At 44.3% G+C, this 19,221-nt stretch overlaps 1 protein-coding gene across 2 annotated transcripts in view; it reads right to left on the minus strand.

The window, feature by feature from the left end:
- Nucleotides 1–18,600, minus strand: part of ETV5 (ETS variant transcription factor 5) — a 56,488-nt gene extending 37,888 nt beyond the window's left edge. Inside the window, exons 1-5 of one of the 2 annotated variants that reach the window (XM_032631482.1) lie at nucleotides 18,452–18,600; nucleotides 15,219–15,337; nucleotides 14,996–15,083; nucleotides 14,816–14,863; nucleotides 14,672–14,722 (exon numbers count right to left, since the gene is read on the minus strand). In XM_032631482.1, coding sequence (XP_032487373.1) covers nucleotides 14,672–14,722; nucleotides 14,816–14,863; nucleotides 14,996–15,083; nucleotides 15,219–15,263 — 232 coding nt within the window. In that variant the 5' untranslated portion in view covers nucleotides 15,264–15,337; nucleotides 18,452–18,600. The remainder of the gene's footprint in view (nucleotides 1–14,671; nucleotides 14,723–14,815; nucleotides 14,864–14,995; nucleotides 15,084–15,218; nucleotides 15,338–18,451) is intronic. The other variant, XM_032631483.1, reaches the window with a different exon arrangement.
- Nucleotides 18,601–19,221: the final 621 nt, after the last annotated feature.

Genomic DNA, 19,221 nt, shown 5'->3' on the forward strand with positions numbered 1-19,221 from the left:
CCTCTCAGTGTTGTGGCCTCTCCCATTGCGGAGCACAGGCTCCAGACGCGCAGGCTCAGTGGCCATGGCTCACGGGCCTAGCCGCTCCGTGGCATGTGGGATCTTCCCGGACCGGGGCATGAACCCGTGTCCCCTGCATCGGCAGGCGGACTCTCAACCACTGCGCCACCAGGGAAGCCCAGTACCGTTTTGTTTTTTTTTTTTTTTAGATTCCATATATATGCGTTAGCATACGGTATTTGTTTTTCTCTTTCTGACTTACTTCACTCTGTATAACAGACTCTAGGTCCATCCACCTCATTACAAATAACTCAATTTCATTTCTTAAAAAAGGTCAGTGTTATTGGGGGGAGGCGGCAAGGTAGGCAGATTGTTATAGATTGAAGATAAAAGAGGCATAACAATAAACATAATGTATGATTCTTAGTCAAATCCTATATCAATAACAATGTCAATATCAGTTATAAAAGACAGCTGGGGAATATTACTGAATAAAAGTTAATTTTCTTGACTGTGTAGAAGAATGTCCTTCGGAGATGCACGCTAAAGTATCTGGGGGTGAAATGTCATAATGCCTGCAACTTACTTTCCAATAACTTGGAAAAAAAAATATCTATACACAGAGAAATGAAGTAAATGTAGCAATATGTTTTAAAAATAAATCGATAAAACAGCTATTATATCTCATCTCCTCTAAGATACTTGGAGAAAAAAATTATCTTATGGTTGACTAACAGGTCAGTAGACGTGCTAAGAACTTCAAAACCATGCATTTACACACGACGGAAGTCACCCCTAGCCTATTACCAAACTGGAAGGAGACTGCCCTGTTTATACCGTACCTTTACCATGTTTGGATAATATAGCCCTGGGAATCTAAAATTACACAAGGACAAATGTTGTCATACTCTTAACATCTAAGCCAGTGATTCTCAAATATGTTTTTGGCCCTGGCCCACTTAGAAAGGAGAAGGGAACACCCAAGAGAGGGCAAAATTAAAACTGCCACTGCTATCACCATGACTACTGCCCAGTGCCACCTCTACTATGGCCTGGGTAAAAAGACAGCAATTACACAAGTACAAAATATTAACAAAAGTAGAATTGATCAGTAGTTCCATATACATATTAATACACATATAACAGGAACTAAAACATAAGCTCAACTCAAGATCACAAAGCATTTTTGGAAGAAAAAAAATGGAGAATGTCCACTCCTTGTGAATGTATATGCACAACAGATTTAGAACACTACCGGAACAGATGAACAACTCATTAGATTTCATCCCGAGTCCTCAGAAGGGCACAATGCAGCCATCATCAAGCTGTGAAGGCTGGCAGAATTAAAAGGAATTAAAGTTCTCTTCCTCGAGGTTCTCCTTCATTCTTCCCTCCAAGTAGCTGGTTTGGCTCCTTCTGCCCATAAAGCCTGAGCAGGGCCAGGGCCAGGAGAGGAAGCTTGAAATGGGTTGCCTGGACTTTTGGTGCCCTGAGCCTTGAGGAAAAAGGCACAAGAGTTTCTGGGAGCTACAACTGGTCCAACCTAGCTTATTAGGCTAAGAGATCAGAAAGGAGTGTGGAGCTGGAGACCTAAATTGTGTTCAAGTTTGTTGGTTTGGAGAATCCCCTGTGCATTTACATTTTGGGAATCAAGAATGGCAGCAGGACTCTGGTACGGAAACAGGCTTTCCACATAACTCATGGGAAATATGATAAACATCTGGTACAGCCAACATCTGGGTGAGCATACCACATACAGGGGCTGAGATTTCAGGGCAGGTTCATTCTGAATCTCAAATGGCAAGAATAGCTGCATTTGTCCTGGGCAAAGTCCTACGTGGAGAAAGCAAGGCTTCTGTTCTGGGATAGATCTGGTATCAGTAGGTATAGGGAAAGATCTCTTCACAATTGTCACAGTGGCAGTATTCAAGATTTTATTTATTTAAAGTAACTTCTGTTTTCATCACACTAATAAATTCACATAGTTTAAGAAATCAAATAGAACTACAAGGTTTATGATGATGAGTAACAGGGATAGTATTCAGGGTTTTAGATTGGAGACTAATCATGGTGGTGGGGGGATATGTTGATTTTTCCAGCTTATTCTTTCCTTACTTGTCCTGTTTCTCAGTAAGGACCAAAGGACTGACTATCACCCTGGTGATATATTTCAGGGCCCCAGGACGTAAGATCAACCAGGAAGTAGCAGAATTCATCAATTAACAATTAAAGAAGTCTTCTCTATATGGATGGCCAATATCATCTTCCGTACAATAAATAACGTAGGAGCCAAATTAGGAACTGATAAAACTAGTTCCTGGAACATCTGGCTCCAGGAATCAGATTTCTCCCAAGCAGTGGGAAAAACCTACAGTCAGCAGAAGAGAGGCTTCAGGAATTGGTGTGTGGACAAAAAAACCCACTCTGTTTTTCATGATTTAGAGCTAGAAACTTGGGGTAACATAATCAGCTCAAGAAAAAAGCCTTTGAACTTATCATGACATGGACTATGGGAAAAGACCGTCAGATCCAACAAATAGGGTTATAATTACATTGGTATTGGAACAGGACCAGCCCAAGAGCGAGATTCAAATCTTGATGACCCTGCATGAAGATGGCTGGGTAATACCAGAGTGAAATAATAACCTACAAAACTAGAGCCAAACTAGAGTCTTGCTACAGTGGGAAAAGAGGCGAGGGAAGAAAACACCTTTCTTACTCATAAGAGTAAATGAGGTTATATCAAGTATTTGGAATTCTACAGCTGGAAACTTTGGGGGATGCAAGCCCAGGAATATTTTTTGGCGAGTTCCTATAAAAAATGATAGGCACTTACTTGAAAGATGATGTGGATTGGGAGATTGGGATTGACATGTACACACTGCTATATTTAAAATGGATAACCAATAAGGACCTACTATATAGCACAGGGAACTCTGCTCAATACTCTGTAACAGCCTAAATGGGAAAAGAATTTGAAAAAGAATAGATGCATGTATATGTACAACTGAATCACTCTGCTGTATACCTGAAATTAATACAACACTGTTAATCAACTATGCTCCAATATAAAATAAAAAAATTTTTAAAAAGGTGGTATGGAGACTGTTTCCAGAGAGACCCCTCTCAATGCACAAATGGAGTGGCAGACAAACTGTTAGCAGGGACATGAGAAGATCACTTCAGAATTCTGAAAATGGAAACCAAGAGGTCTTGAAGTTTAGAAATTAAAGGGAGGAAAGGAGCTTAAAAAAAAACTGGCCCAACTTTGAAAAGGTATAAATAGCATTAGTAGAGAGTGGTATCTGAAACTTCTGAGAGGTCACCTGCAAAGGCAGTGGAATTTCTCCCAGGAGACAGGAATTAGAGTTATTGATAGAATGTCTCCCACCTGGGTTGTAAATTAGACAACAGAATTGATACCACGAAGAAGTTAAAACCATGAGGCCATGCTCTGTAGGCCTCTCTTCCATTTTGTTTACCTAGGATGACCCTAAATCTCTGTTATGGACTCGAGCTGACAAGAGCAACATGGGTCTAGGTTGTGCCCCAGATCAAGTATTGGGCTTGTAGAATGCTGCTTTCTCAGGGGGGAAAGGCTGGCTGTATGTGAGATTGGTGCTTCGATGACAAGAAGCTGCAGTGTTCACACTGGCTCTGGAAAGTGAAATGTTGCTAAATTTTGTTTGGATGGGCCTGGTGTTATGGTATTTTATGCTCTTACTGCTCCCTGGAATGTGGAATATATGACACAAGATAGATTCAACAATGGAGAAATCCAGCTCCGAAGAAGCCAAAGCTCCAGCTTAAGGGGCCCCGAGGTTGTAGCTTTCTTTAGACCCCCAAACAAAGCCCTTCTGGCTAGGGTAAAAGCAGGAAGAGATGAAAATGGTGGTTTTACACTTAAAAAGGGATTTAAATTTCTCTGTGGAAAAGAGGGACTGACTGGACAAGGGGGTTATACTTTATAGGAAAGGGCTTTATTGGGGGCATTCTTACACTGCTGGGGCCTTATATGAACTAGAATGTTTATATTACCTAGTAACTTCATAGAATGGGGAGGGGAGGTGGGTGATTTGGAGGTTTGCTTCTGCTAGGCCCAGCTCCATGGTATCATCCCACAAAAAGTTTCCTCCCTCCCCTGCCCCCTCTTCCACTGCCTCTTCCAGCAATGGCAGCCACTGGTGGCACAACCAGGACACGGTATCTCAAAATCAAATCACCAGCTGAAATATTATTGGGCAGAAGATGAAAAACTAAATTTTGCCCATGGAAATCAGTTTGGCAGGTCAGTGTATAATGTACACTTGCAACCCAAAAGGTAGAACAGTACCACCCAGGCTGACCACTCAAAATGTGGGCGGCACTCTAGCCTCCAGGGGGTGCTCCAGGCTTCCCCTACCTCTTTACTCTGCCTCCGGAGAGGAGAAAACGTGACCCGAGACAAGGGTGATGCCCAGGTCCTAAAGCGCAGACAGAGCGAGGATAGCTTTGGCTAGGAAGAGAAGTGGTCCTCAAGGCCATCTATTTGCCTCTTCTGCAACAAGGGGCTGGAAAGGCTGGGCAGGTGCTGGGAAGAGGTCAGGGTGATGGGCCTATACACAGGGAGGGCTTAGGGGCCAAAGAGTCCTCAAGGGGGACCTATGGCCCAGTGGCAAGTTTGCCAGGGTAAAGAGGTTGGCTGGTCATGTCCTTGGTCATCAACTAGGAAGAGCAGTTGCTAAATGGAATTTATAGGACATTGGCCTTATCCTTTCTTCACCTCTACCAGTACTAACAATAATGACAGGCGATTTTTTTAAGGGCCTCTATTCTAAGTCTGGCTAAATTAGAAGGAAAAAGATTCTTTGTATTAATGCTTTCTTTCTCCTCCCAAAAGAAGTGGTCATGTTAGTAAGAGGAACCCACCTTGGCTGAATGTACTAAATCAGGAATGTCCTGACTCAGAGGGGAACTGCAGGTCAGAAAGAGGGCCTATCACGGAACAGCTGCCTCTTATTGAAACTGCATCTTTCAAATAGTCATTTCTAAATAGAAAACTGGTTTCTCAAATAAGGAAGATAATTTAATGCCAATGGTAGTAGAGAGGTTTTGGGTTTGTTTTTTTTTTGACCCAGATGAACTAGTTTCAGATTTACTTCAAGTTCACACTCTCTTCACACTTTAGTATTATTCTTGAAACAGCTTGGATTTGTGCAGTTCATTTTCTTTCAGGGACTCATTCATCCTAACAATTTAGGATTGTTATTTTAGAATTCCAAAAATGGAAACCCAGAGGCCTTGAATATAAGAGTTAGAAATGAAAGGGAGAAAAAGGAGCTTAGAAAAGATCTGGCCCAACTCTGAGGTAGGGCTTGTGTATTATAATACGGGGCTCTGCCATGAAAATATTTTATACAGAATGAATATTTCTAATTGCATCAGTGTCACATCCCAAAACTCTAGGCCACAGAGAAACTAATATGATAGACAACTTATTTGCTTAACTTTTACCATTGAGAGAGAGGCCTAAATAGGGCCCTGTTCTCCCAACTCGGGTTCGGTTAGAGGTGAAAGGCTGGCTCCCCCCACTGTGGGCTTTCCGTCAGCCACAGCAAATTCTACCACGAAGGGCTTCTCACAGCGGAACACACCATCAGGAAAGGGGGAAACAGCACATTCCTCCTGAATGGAAAAAAATGCAAGACCAAACCTTACACCCCTTCTATAATTTATTCCCAGTTTATTTGATTTTCATCTAAACTGGCATTAAAGCAACAAGAATATTTGAAGTGGGATTTAATCACGGTGGAAAATTTTACCTTCAAGTTTAAAGTTCATCTTAAAAGTCTGACGGGAGAAAACTCAAACCCTAGAGAAATAGGCTTCTCGTAGGAGAGAACCATTCCCTTCTATTTATAACCCCAACGTTCCTAAGAGCAGAAACGCACCAAGTGTGTCAAGGGTACCTAAACTGTGACTTGTCCCCTCACACATACAGTTTTACTGGAGAACAGCATTAGCCACACAAAGTCTAGATGCAGCCTGGGTAGACCTGGCTAGTGTATGTGTTTAAGAGAGGAATCAGAAAATGAGAAATAGCCCTAGCTAGTATTTTTCTATCTATCACTAAGGTCATCCCAGGGGCTTTCAGAACTCACTTTACAAACTTACTTCCCTGCAGGCTGGAGGCTGGCGTTGGGGCCTGCTGAGCAACAGGGCGGGGAGGGAACAGAACAGAGAGCCGTGGTGTGCAAAACACACTCCCCAAGTGTCGGCTGCGCACAGAGCACCATGCTACTGCTCAGGCAGACGTTAAGAAACACGTGACAGGGGTTCTCTGCTTTTGGACACACTTAGAGCCTAAGAGAAACTGTTTGCTTCTTGTTTCGACAGGAATGGAAATTGGAAAGCAGGGACCTTGTTTAATATGTCAAAATACAGAATACATTAAAGCCCTACGCTGCTGTTTTCTCTTTATTCCCCAAGAAATAAGATCCCAGGCTGGTGGGGAAGGAAAGAAAAGAGAACGAAGCTGAAGAGAAGCAGAAATGTTCTGACTCTGCTGAGGTACCCTCAGCACAGTGACATTGTCCCTACTGAATTATTCTCTATTAAAATTCAGATTAGGAAACTTGGGGTAGGACTTCCAGGATCTGATCTTTACTGTGGGCAGCCAAGTAGAAGAGACATCCCCCCTCTTCTATTCTACCTTTTCTATGGGAAAAGTATAAAAGACCCTCGTTAAGTGCCCTTTCAGGCAATTACAAAGCATTTCCAGGCACTCAGCTGAGAAGTGTTTATGTAAGCCAAGTCCTCCTCAGCCCCTCTGGAGAAGCACAACTACCAGCATCCTCTTACACAGCCCATATCTAGGGTTACCTCCTGAGAGGTTTCAAATTCTCTCACAAAAGGACAATCTGCCCAGGCCTGTTCTTTTTTTAATAGGGAAGGGAAGACACTCTTGCAAGACCAATTTACAGCAAAGGAAACATTACAGGAAAAAAAAAAATCCTTACAGCAAAAGCACAAATGCAAACAGCCTTGTTAGGTGGTGAGGATGACGAGCAGGGACTAAGAAGAACTCTTAATTTAAAACCCTGAGGAAATGGCACCAGATCATTACTATTAAGTTTTGTTTTTTTAACGGATTGTCCTTTTTATGCTTATCATACGGCCCTGGTCTAGCCCACACAGCCCTTTGAGGTGGGGAAGGAGGGGGGGTATGGCTGTGAGCTGTTAGCCAAGAGGCTGGAAGATGTTTAGGGTGGGCGATACTGAGGCAAGGGTACCCCTAGAACCTGGCCTAGTTTGGGGGTGAGGAGGCCACTCTGGTGTTGGGGTTCCTCAGAGGCTGGGTTCTTTCTGGTACTTCCTGGGATGTTAAGGAGAAAAGGCATTTGATGAGTACCCCATGGGAGGGTTGCTGCCATAGTGAGGCTCCCCCATAGCTGAGGACCAGTCTGGGAAGGGTCATTTTAAAATGACAGGTATCTGACTACAGTGGGAAATTAAACGGGAGAGAGAAGGCCAAGGAGCCGAGAAATTACAGCTAGGTCCCTCCCATGTTAAAATGTTAAGTAAAAGTGCTATAGCAGAAAAACACCCGTTCTTCAGGCCTGGAGTAAAGACTGGAGTAGAAGAGCAGGCAGGACTCTTCAGTGGGGAGATAAAGCCACAGCCCCATGGGAACCAAGAGATAAAAGGGTAATATCCTCAGATCAAGTCTCAACACCTCTCTCTCCAGGGAAGCTAAACCACCCTCTCCTATTATCACTCCCTTTAGACAGCTACAGTCTAAAATGGGAGACTAAGCAAGGGGGGGGGGGGGGGCGGGCCCATGGGTCAGTAGCAGCCCTAAGCCCAGGCCCCCCAGCCTGGCAGTTGGAGGGTTAAAGTCAGCACTTAAAAGAAAACTCAAACCCCATTAAGCCCAGGCTTGGAGAACAGGGAGCAACAGGGAAGCCAAAGGAAACTAATTTTGGAGGTTCTCCAAACTGCCAATCACCAGCATATTTCTAACAGTCCCAGTGTTGTTTGAGTTGGTTGTTTTTCCACAGCCTGCACAATGGGGTCTGGTTATTCATTGAAAAAGTCTGCAAGGGAGCCCGGCCCTCCATTCACAACCAATTTGGAATGCTCCATTCAGGCCGGGGTGGGGGTGGGGGGGACTCAGCCGCTCGGCTCGCTAGGGCCGACGGAGCAGAGACCAGCTGTCGCCGCAGGGACGCCTGCTAGCCCAGCGCGCTGTGTTTATGTAAGAAATTCAGACCCTGCAGGCGTGCTCTGCAACTCCCTAAGATTCAGATGGCCAAGACGCTGGCTGAAATCCGCAAGGGTGTGCAAGTCAGCTCCAAGTGAGGTCGGCAAGTGCCCTCTGGCAAAAGAAATCTGTCTTGTGCGGCCCACTTCAGACTCTGACTGTAGCTACCAGCTGAGTGAAACAGACTTCAGCGGTATTTCTCCTGCCCTCAGGGACGAACTGGTTTGCATTAGAGGACAGCTCCCTATGGAAGCCAGCCTTTCCAGACTCCTTGCTTTTCCATTCACTGCCAATAGCTGTATCGGGAGCCACCTGGCTTCCTCCCCAAGGGTGTGGGTCTCTGGAGACACCCACTACTAGATTCTGGCTGCAGAGGGGGAGGGGTCGAGCTACCTATTATGAACAGTTTCACAGTTCCTTTTCCTGGCTTTGCATCCGGCCTGAAAAGTTTATAATACCCACCGGGCATGCTCAGGAGACATCAAAAGCGAAGGGCAGGAGATCTGGGGGCGGGGGTGGGAGTGAAATCTACTCCAAGGACAACGCAAAGTACAAGGCTAAAAACTGGTTGGGTTTCTATTCTTCTCAGGCCTTCAATATCACCCTAAGGGAGATCTTATGAAGCCAGTGTGACAACTAGACTTTATTTCAAGGAAGAATATACTACTTTAGGAAAGATAAATTTTAGCACATGGGTTTTCCTTCTTTTTCGAAACATATTGGACTATTTTCAAATGTCTTATGTGGACCTCTTCTCACTGCCTGCCCCCATTCCCGCAGCCAGTGAACTGAGATAGTGACACCGGAAGCACTTCTCTGCATCTTTCTAACTACAGACTCTCCATTCAACGCCTGGAGTGCTCTGCAGATCAGACTCAAAACTCCTGGCCTTTTAACAGCTAGACCTTATCCTGCTCCCTGGAATCTTCACCCTTGGCTACAACTTTCCTCTAGATGTTTCTTTCTGTTAGGCAGGGGAGCCTCCTTCATGAGGGGGCTCTAACATCTGAGTTGCTAACATCTGTCATTTACCTGCCAAGCCCAAAGGTGTACTTACCTTGTGATTACACACACACACACCCCTGTGCGGGCATCCACCCACTGACACACCCGGGGCTTAGTGTCTTGTCTCTCCTTTATTTTAAGCTGAGCCTCTTAGAGGGATGGGACAATGATAGAAACTGACGACCAAAGCCTCTGTTAAATGAGCTTGATGAGTTCACAAAATGAATTTTTAAAAAAGAAACCTAATCCGGTACTGGCATCAACATGCCTGGCACTTGTCCAAGAGCTGGGAGCTGCAACATGACAAGACTCTGAGCTCCCTGGATTCCAAGCGGAGAAGCACTGTGTGCCAGGGCACAGATGGGGCCCAAGCTGCCTCAAGGGCAGCCATGTGCCCGAGAGGGGGCTGTCAGCCTCTGGGCCCGGATGTGCTTTACCACCATGAAAACTGCAGAAACACGTGGAGGGAAGAGTCTCTGGGTAGAGAATTACACACCCCACCTACCCCACCAGGTCGTATTTTTTTCTAGGATTGAAATTAAAACAATGATACTACTAGATGGTTGAAATGGTAGATAGTACAAATCCTCAGCTTTACCAGTCTACCCATGTCTTCATCTTATAAAGCCGAAGAACGCTGAAAAACAAGGGATAGACTGTAATTTCTTGATTGATGCCAGGATTTTGTTACCTCTGGAATCTACAAAAGTGATCTGCCCAGTACCCGGCAGACGCAGATGTAATTCCCCATTCCAAGTCTTTTGCGCCAAACACAAATGATTGGAAAGGATACTGGGTTTTATTAGAGGACTGAGAGCAGAGAGACATAGAAGAGGAAGAGAAAAAAAATCTATTGTTTTTAATAAGCCTAACTGAATTAAAGTCAGATGAAAAGAGATTTCGTGTAAACATATGGCTCTGTTTGATAAATGGGAACACTAGGTCTTGGGTCCTTAGGAGTCCAGCATCTTAGGGATCTTGGAGGCTATCAAAACAGGAAGGATTTCAAATCATTTAGTCCCTTCTCAGTGGTAAGGTGGTGAGTGGGATAGCTAACAAAGACTTTGAAAAGTTTGTAAAACTTGGAGTCAAATAACCTCCAGTTTTCATCCTCTTGCTTTAGCATGCTTGTTTCTTCTCCCTACCTTCAGAGCTACCGGCTCTGGATAAGGATAGATAGTCTTGATTCCCTCAAGCCTCTTATTTTTAAAGTGCCTACTGTTTTCTCTCTTACCTTCTATAACAAAAAGACTTTAGGATGCTCCTTTCATATAGAAATGGCCCAAGGACACAGAGCAAGTAAATGTACAGTTTTGCTACATCATGTCTGGGGCCAAAATCATGTGCCCTCTCCCAAAGGAAAGCACTCCCTCTCCCATATCAACCTCCTATGCAGTAAACAAACAAACAAAAAAACCAGATGAATAATGTCATATAGAAACAGGATTAAGATCAATGTATTTTAGGCTCAAGGGCTGCCATAACAGTTAATCCTATTTCCCCAGTCATCTATTGCAATGTATTTATGAAATGTCGATTTTTATCAGTTAATTAGCCAGTCCTTAGGAAATTACCCTTACTTCCTCCAGTCGGTCCATTCTTTTTGAAGCACAGATCTAAAAAGAACACTTCCAGGGGAAAATAAGGTCATTCAGATTTTAAAACAATTCTTCAAATTATATTTGGTACAGAGACCATCTTTTAAAATAAGATTTTACCACACCTTCTCCCCAGCATAAAATATTTTAGTTATTCAAAATGCCGACAGATAAAACAGTCACAATTCAAACAAATGAGTGAGATTTTTAAAAATCAGAACTGAAATCTGCATTAAAAAAAACCCATTTATATATGCTAAAATCTAGTAATTACCCTAAGGTGCCCAAACAGTCAGCTCAGAAAAATGAATGTCGACTACCCACCCCTGCCCCAAATCTAAGCACTTTGAGTTCCATTCTTATCCATGGTTTTGATTTGCAGCTAATTCTGTGAAAATGTGTAGTAAAAATGTGTAGTACACATCTATCTGCTGACCCAGATTCTGTGGTTTGGTAGTTCTGTGTGTTAAGGCACATGTAGCTATACACACATTTATAATATACAGGATATATATTCGTAGTTTTATCTGTATACACACTAATGTCTTCTAGAAAACATGTCTGTTTCATAATTTTTCCGTTTTATAACTTCTCTTTCTTCCAAATCCTACATGAAAAAACTCAAAGCACCAAGATATTGAATTGGTTTCTTGGGATTGTAGAATGAAGAGAACTGTGGGTTAGACTGGGCAGCCAGCACTCTCCCAGGCCTTCTTGAGGGCCAGCTCCAGGTATTTGGAATAATGAGGGGGAGCCCTGAGCAGCCCTGAGCGTGACAGTGCTCCCTGGCTCTGCAGCTTTGTGAGAGCTTCTTCAAGGATGATTTTATACATTTTCCCCCCTCATTTCACTTAACCCCTCCCACTTGCCCCCAATCACTAGTCAGTCTCCCCAGCTATCCGGACCTTGTCATAAGTAAAATGAAAGGGTTAGGCAAGACCCTTTAGTAAAATTAAAGGGTTAGGCAAGACCATCTCTACAAGGGACCTCTAGCTCAAACAATCTGGGATCTTCAGGATTATTCATCAGGATCAAGGGACGATGGACAGCATTGGCAGAACCCCTATGTCTACAGGTTAAACCTTCTATTCCCTTGAATGTGACCTTTAGGAGTTTCCAGGTGGGGGATACTTTACTAATGTCTGAATTTGTGACGTTAAGGGGAAATCTATACAACCAGAAGTAGGCTGGGCATTTCTATAAGACTTATAAGAACAGTGATTTCATTTCTTTAAATCACACTTATAGATGGATGTCTATGGATAGGAACCCAAATCTAGAAAATTTACAAAATATAATCTCTTTAGAAGTTGAGCTTACAGTGTTTATCAAAAAAAGGTAAGCCATAATCTTCAAACCTGACGTTCTAAAATAAAGCGTTGCCCACATTACTTGGTATTTCTTTTTCTCTCACACACACAAAAACTCTCACACATACAAGATGGAAAATTAAATCATCAGCAACAGGAAAGGTAGACTACTACTTGTGGCAGGCCACAGAAGAATATTTGAAGACACAAACGTTTCTGCTACCCTAAGGAAGAGGTTTGCTTTACCTAGCAAGTGTGAGTTTGGTTTATAGTTCATTGATCGGGTGATTCAAACCAGTTCATAAGATTTCATTAAATTTAAATGAGATTCCCCCCCCTCCCCTGGAACAATCATGGGCTCTTCCAGAAGGTGACTGGAGTGGAAGCTGATCCTCAGCAGGAGGTTGTGAGATGCACTCACAGAGAGTCTGCCCAGCCCTGGGCTCTGCCAGCTCCCATGAGTCCACACTGCCTGTCTCAACTGCAGTCAAAGCAGTTACACATGTAACAGCAAGGATAAATGGCTCAAGGATACACCTCCCCACATTTGTGTTCCTGCCTAACCTCTATTTGAATCTATCCTTCTTGAAGCTCCACCTCCAGAAATAAGAGTCAGAGAGGGGGAAAGAATTATTAAGAGACTTTTTGAGGCTACTCAACCATCTGCTTTATCCTTAAAAGACAGAAAAGCTCAACCTTAAGAAGTTAAAGCAAAAAGCAAACAAAGTAAGAAACACATCACACTTGGTAAGCAGAAACATCTCCCAAAGCAGCTCCATTTTAGGTATGGCACTTTAATTAAAGAAGTTAGCACATTCTATTTGCTGAGCAGGAATTATTTCTAAGGAGCCAAAACACATTTATTGATTCCTTCACTTTAGCTTCTTCCTGCAGATAAATATCTCTCCAAATATAAATCCTGTTTGCTGACATCTTTCTCTAAAGAACATACCTTTGATTCAGCACATGAAATCAACCTGAATGCAGTCATCTCACCCTCCTTTTAACTCTTTTGGGTTACAGAGAAACAAGTGTCATAAAAGCATTACCTTTGCCAAGAAAGCCACCTCCCAGACTGCAGTTTATGCTGCTCTGAGCAAGAACCGGAAAGGCTGGGCCAAATTGTCAGCACGGAACAAAGTAGGATTACAAATCCTGTCTTTTATCTTGCAAACACACACACACACACACACACACACACACACAATTTAGGTTATCTTTATTTAGTCTTTTAGTGGCAAGCTTCCCAATCACTTGAAAGCAATCAGAGGGCAATAATTAACACGCATTTACTCTCCTATCGAAAGCATTCACAGCAAGCTGTGACAAAGCTAAGGTAACCATGCATCTGTGGGTTACAGTTTGTTCCCTTTCAAAGTTTCCCAGCACTGTACCTTGAATACGAGGCCTATCATTAAAGATTAGCTGGTACCTCTGGTCTTTCATTTATTGATTTAGAACACCCAACTTTTACTTACACCAAAAGATATGCTCTCTCCCAGTGGCATTTTACACACACACACACGAGATAAAACAAAGCTGGGAAGAATGTGTTGGTGCAAAATGAGAAATCGAATCCTTGCCTGGCTCAGGTGCTTGCTATTATAAACTATGACTAAGACACGAATTTCTCTATGATGCAACTCTCAAGAGAGGCAGCATTTTTCTCCAGGCCTCTCTTAAACCTGCTCATTCGCCAGTAACTAATGCTCTCTAGAGCTGCCCTGTGCTGCTCAAATTTCATCAGCCAGCTTTGTCCTTGATAGCGCTTCCTGGACCATAAAATCTCCTAGACCTGTTGAGGACAGCCCCAAAAGATCAGTGTAATGCGAACTGTGCCTGTGCCAGCACCAAGAGCCGCCTTTTGAGCTCCCACTGCATTTGTTATCTCAGTGATATGAGCGCTTAAAGACCATTTTAAGAAAGTTTTTACTCTTCTCTGAATGATAAAGTCCTGACAACTACATGAAAAATAAGTGTAAATCAGGTCACTCTGTGACCACCTTTTGTCAACTTTGAACTAGAAACAAAATTGACAACATGTTTGGTGAAGCAACAATTAACTGGAATCTTCCATTAACTATTTTCTGCACCTTTAAAAGAAAAAAAAAGTCAGGCTCATGATTTGCATCAAGGATTTAATTTATAAAACAAACCCCAAAAAACCACTGTAAAAGGATGACTGATTTATGGATGCTTGGTCCAACAACTTATATATTTCAATTAATTTATCATTTGGATCTTGAAGCCTTGCAAAATTCTTAGGCAAAAAGACATTTTAAGATAAAATCATGTTCAGTAAATCTCACCTGCAATACAGTAAAAGCACTTTAGAAATAATTTCCATAAGGAATGAAACAAATTTGGAGGGGGATTAACTTTGAATTATTAAAAGAAACCAAACACATTCCACTGTCCAAATATGCTGGCTACAACTGGAAAGAGTATTCTAGACTTGGATGATCCAAGACCAAAAAATTTTAGAACACATGTGCCACCACCAGAAAGGTACTTACAGTTATCAGACTGAAAATCTGGGACAAACTGTTCGTCATCAGGAACTTGTGCTGGAAAAGAGATTTTTATTTTAGACCTTTAAGTTTTATTAAAAAGCACAGTAAAATGTTTTATGTGGAAAATAGGACAGCCAAGAAACTTGCCTTCAGCTAACCAAGCCTCTTGAAGTTGACTGAGATCCTGAAACAACTCTGGAATTGAAAACAGAAGACACCAGAATGAGGAGAATTCTTCTGCTAGGGAGAAGAGGGAAGAGCTGGCTGCATGCAGCTTTTGCAGGGAGCCATGTGAACAAGCCACAACAGAGGGGAAAGCTTCACTACCTTCAGAATCATGAGCCAGATCTGTGTCCAAAAACTTCCTCTTTCTGTCAATCACAGGCCGCCCTCTACTCTCCTCTGACCGAGATTTCTGAAAGAGGCCAACAGACAGTGAAGACTCAAGTGTAAGAAAGGGGTCCAAAGGGAGTTGTGCCATAAACCAATAAGGAGAAGACTCATGTTCGAAGAGGGAAGACAAAACAAACCAAAAGCCACATAAACTTACCCCTGGGACCATAAAAGGGACTTGTTGATCATAAAAACCATCCATGGTGCTTCCAATGTCTCTAATGTCACTTTGGAAGGTCTCAGCATTGAGTAATTTCTGGGGGGAAAGGGGTCCTCCTGTAATACGAATTTGGGAGATTTTAACCGAGAGGGGGGAAGAAAGAGAAATGAAGTAATTTTATGTTGCTTGTCCTTTTAGGGCCTGTGCAAAATCACTATCTTTCTCTGAGGTAATTAAAGCCCACTTCAAGGTGTAAGCTTTACAGACTAACGCTGGGCTTGATTAAGGGCATCAAAGATTCATGGTGTACTTAGTGCCAAATCCATTCACCTAGTCAGTCTTTTAATCTTTTTCTCTCTCTTTTTATTTAATCATTAAAATTATAGGTTTACTACTACCTGTCCCCTACCAAAAAAAAAAAAAACCTTATTTTCATTAAAAAGGGCGATTTCAAGATTCTCTCCATAAGAATATTCCCCAGGGCGTTTGTAGTGTTAGGGTTTTTTTTTTTTAGACATAATTTAATTTTTGACAGTACAGTGACAGGAAGGAGAAAAACTGCGTTTAAGCATTCCAAATTATTTGCAATTAAGAATCTGACATACATACTGTTTCTAAAAGTATTTTGTAGGTCAGTGGTAAAACACTAAAAATAGTTCCAGGAATACAACGATCAGTGGTATACCTAACTTCACACACAGCTTTTTATTAAAACTTAAACCTTCTGTCCAAACAGCTGGAGTGTCTGTAAATGTCACCGACTCTGTGGCAACTTACAGAGATGTCTGTGATATCTCCAACTTCTTAAAGAATAAAGTAGCTATGAAAAGTAATGCATAAAGTTAACTAAATTCCACTGCACATATTTTAAATGCATCTCTACCACAGATCTTTAAAAAGCATTAAAAGCAAAAGATCCATGGAAAGAAAAATGAGTTTATTATAATGAAATCATTTTTTCTCAAATATGACCAAAAAATAAAATTAAACTTGTTTCAGCACTGTCAAGTGTTGGGGCTAGGAAGGGAGGTTGGGGGTCAGAATGGAGAGGAGGAACTTTTTCTAATTTGAGAGGTATAAACTAACAATTTTATTAAAGTGCCATTTTCCCGAACACTGTTTTATTCTTCAAACAAAAACGCAGTTAAGTCAACAAAATGGGGGAAACATTCATTTCACTCATCCCAGCTCTAAGCAATGCTAAACACTTCAGGATAAATCTTTTCTTTAACTTGTATACAAATTTTAGATAGGGAACTTTTTCTCAGTGGGCAATTCCATCCAATTTGTTTTTCACACTGTGTGAAACATATCCAATTTTTGTAAGTTAGCAGGATACGAGGAAACCCTTCACGGCCAGCCTCCTCTCAGCACTTCGGTCCAAGTAATAAGATATTTCCCAAGTCAAAGAGAAAGAGGGAGAGGGACAAAACTGCACACTTCATAACTTCCTAGAAAAACACTTCGGCTAGCCTGCCTGCGTGCCTTCCAAACAGCGCTAAAACGTTCAGAATAAAGCTTCTTTCCCAAATGTCACCAAACGGTAAACAAAACCTGAGGCGCATCAGCAGTGAGCTGAGGGGCAAGAAAATGAGTTCTCTGCAGCCTTCAAAAATCTGTCAGATAAAATAAATCGTGGCCTTAGAAATTCTGTAAATGTCTATTGGGAGAAGGGGACAACGGGTAGGAGATCGGAGGGGGAGATATTTTCAGAGTCTCATGATGAAATACGTTGCAAAAATACTTCACCATGAAAAGCAAAAATACCTTTAAAAAAATTAAATGAAAGAAAGGAGCGAACCCAAAAGAGGGATCAAGGATCTTTAACGCAGCTCTCAAAGTTCAAGGGCTAGAAAAATCGTGTTCAAAGTGTAATTTTTTTTAAAGCCTGAAGGGAAGGCTCGAGTTCATCCAGGAGTTTAAACCACTTCCTTTGTGCCCCCCCCTTCCCGGGGCCCCCAGGAAAAACTTTAACACAGCGCAGCGGCGCGATCGAGGCCCCTCCCCCGCGGCGCGCAGCGGGCCCGGTTTTATGAATGAGAGAGAGCCGCGGCCGCCACATCAGGTAAAGGCTGTAACTGGATCCCTCTCACTGGCCCCCATTCACAAAACAAGACACACTTCCACCCAATTCCCAGCCTTCTCCATTCAAGAAAACTCCTTCAGATGCGCCCCCGCCCCCACTCCCAAAGCTCGCCCAGCCTCCGACGCAGGCCCCTCACCCCAGCGTCCTAGGAAGAAAGCTCAATGCTTCATTCACAAAAAGGGAAAGAAAAAAAAGCCGCAGGGAGCGGCGAGCCAACGCAAGAAACCCACTTCATTCATAAAGTCACCCACATTCATAAAAACGAGCTGCGGCGCCAGGCGCTACCAACCGCCTCCAATCGGCCCCCCCCCAAAAAAAAACACCCTTCCAAACATCTCTCTTTGGCACCCCTCCACAATCAGGATTTCGGCTCCCCCAGAGGTCCCCTCCCCTCTGAAAATGCGGTCAGATCCCAAATCCAGCGCGAGGCTCCAGCATCTCTCCATCCCCCGCCCTCCGCACCCATTTTTTTTCTTTTCCACCATCCCCAGGCCGCGGTTCTGATGCTCTCCTATTTCTCGAGAATCGCCATGCAGCCTGACGCCCTCAGTCTGCTGGGGGTGGGAGTGGGGTGATTGGGTGTCCGCTTTCCACATCCTGAAACTTGCAAGGCCTTCATAAGTTCCTGGCCGACCCCCAACCCCGGAGGCTGCACATGCCTATGTCACTTAACCCCTCCAGGTGCTGGGGTGGGGGTGCATCACTCTCAAACATTCCCCATACGCTGCTTCAGCCCCCTCCTCCCCCCTGCAAAGATCTGCCGAGTGCCTCTTCTCGCGAGCCTCCAAGTCCCCTCGGGGCTCTCAGGTCTCCAGAGACTAAAGCCCGCAACTCCCCGCCCCTCCATCTCCACCCGGGAGCCTCCGCACCTCGCGCTCCCGCTCGCCTCCCCCGCGACGTGCGGAAACCCGCTCTCCGCTAGCTCCGGAACCGTTAGCCGCCCCCGCCCGACGCCTCCCAGGAACCGAACCGGACCTGGCCGCGGGAGGAGGGGGTGGTCAGCCTCGGGAGGGAAGGGGACCCAACCCCAATGGAAAGTGCACCCAGACTCTGAGGATTCTGAATCAGCCAGTGAACTCTCGCCGGCTGGGCCCTTCCTGGACACCCCCTCCTAAGCCCCCTTGTCTCCTCGACGCCCCCTCACCTGAGGCAGCGGCTCTCCTCCCCTTGCAGCGGCCCCGGGGCGCAGGCGCGCTCACGCACGCGCGCACCGGGCCTGGGCGCCTAGGCTAATGGCTGGGCCGAACCGCTACGGGGACGTTGAACTGCTCCGCGCACCAGCCGCTGGACTCTGCGCCGCAGCTGCCAACCAGGCTGGAGCGCTGGCCCGGCCCCCAGCGGCCTGCCGCTCCGCCCTCTGCTATTGGCCCGCGGCTATAGCCCAGTAGCGTTCCCATTGGCCCGAGGCCGCTCCAGCGGCTGTCCATCACCTCTTGTTTACCCTGTCTGCGGGCAAATCCAGCCAAGCCGCCCCATCAACTCCGGTCCCCATTGGTCAACAGCGCGTCCTTCCCCACCTCTCAGGGGTCTGTTTTACATAATTTATGCACCGGGGCCCATTGGCCAATCAGCACAGGCTTGTTTATATAATGAATGTAAGGACGTTTTTCATTCATAAAAAACGCGACCTGAGGGGGAAGCTTAGCTGAGTCAGTGAAGAACTTAAAGGGGCCGAGGGCCTCGAGGAGCCGCAGTTCCTTCCTTCCCTGCAGCTCTCCCAACTTTTTACCGAGGCTTGGCTCTTTTCCCTTCCCCATTCACCCCTACTTCTCTCCCCGCCCTCCCGCCCCAGCAACACCACTGCCAGGACTGGGCCGCTGGGCGCCAGTCGTTTGCAGCTGCAGCACCAAGCGAATTTATCATTTTAGAATTCGGGCGACAGGAATCCGTCATTCCACCCGGAGAGAAACTCGC

Source organism: Phocoena sinus, chromosome 4 (genome assembly GCF_008692025.1).
Source record: "Phocoena sinus isolate mPhoSin1 chromosome 4, mPhoSin1.pri, whole genome shotgun sequence".
NCBI classification, from domain to species: Eukaryota; Metazoa; Chordata; class Mammalia; order Artiodactyla; family Phocoenidae; genus Phocoena; species Phocoena sinus.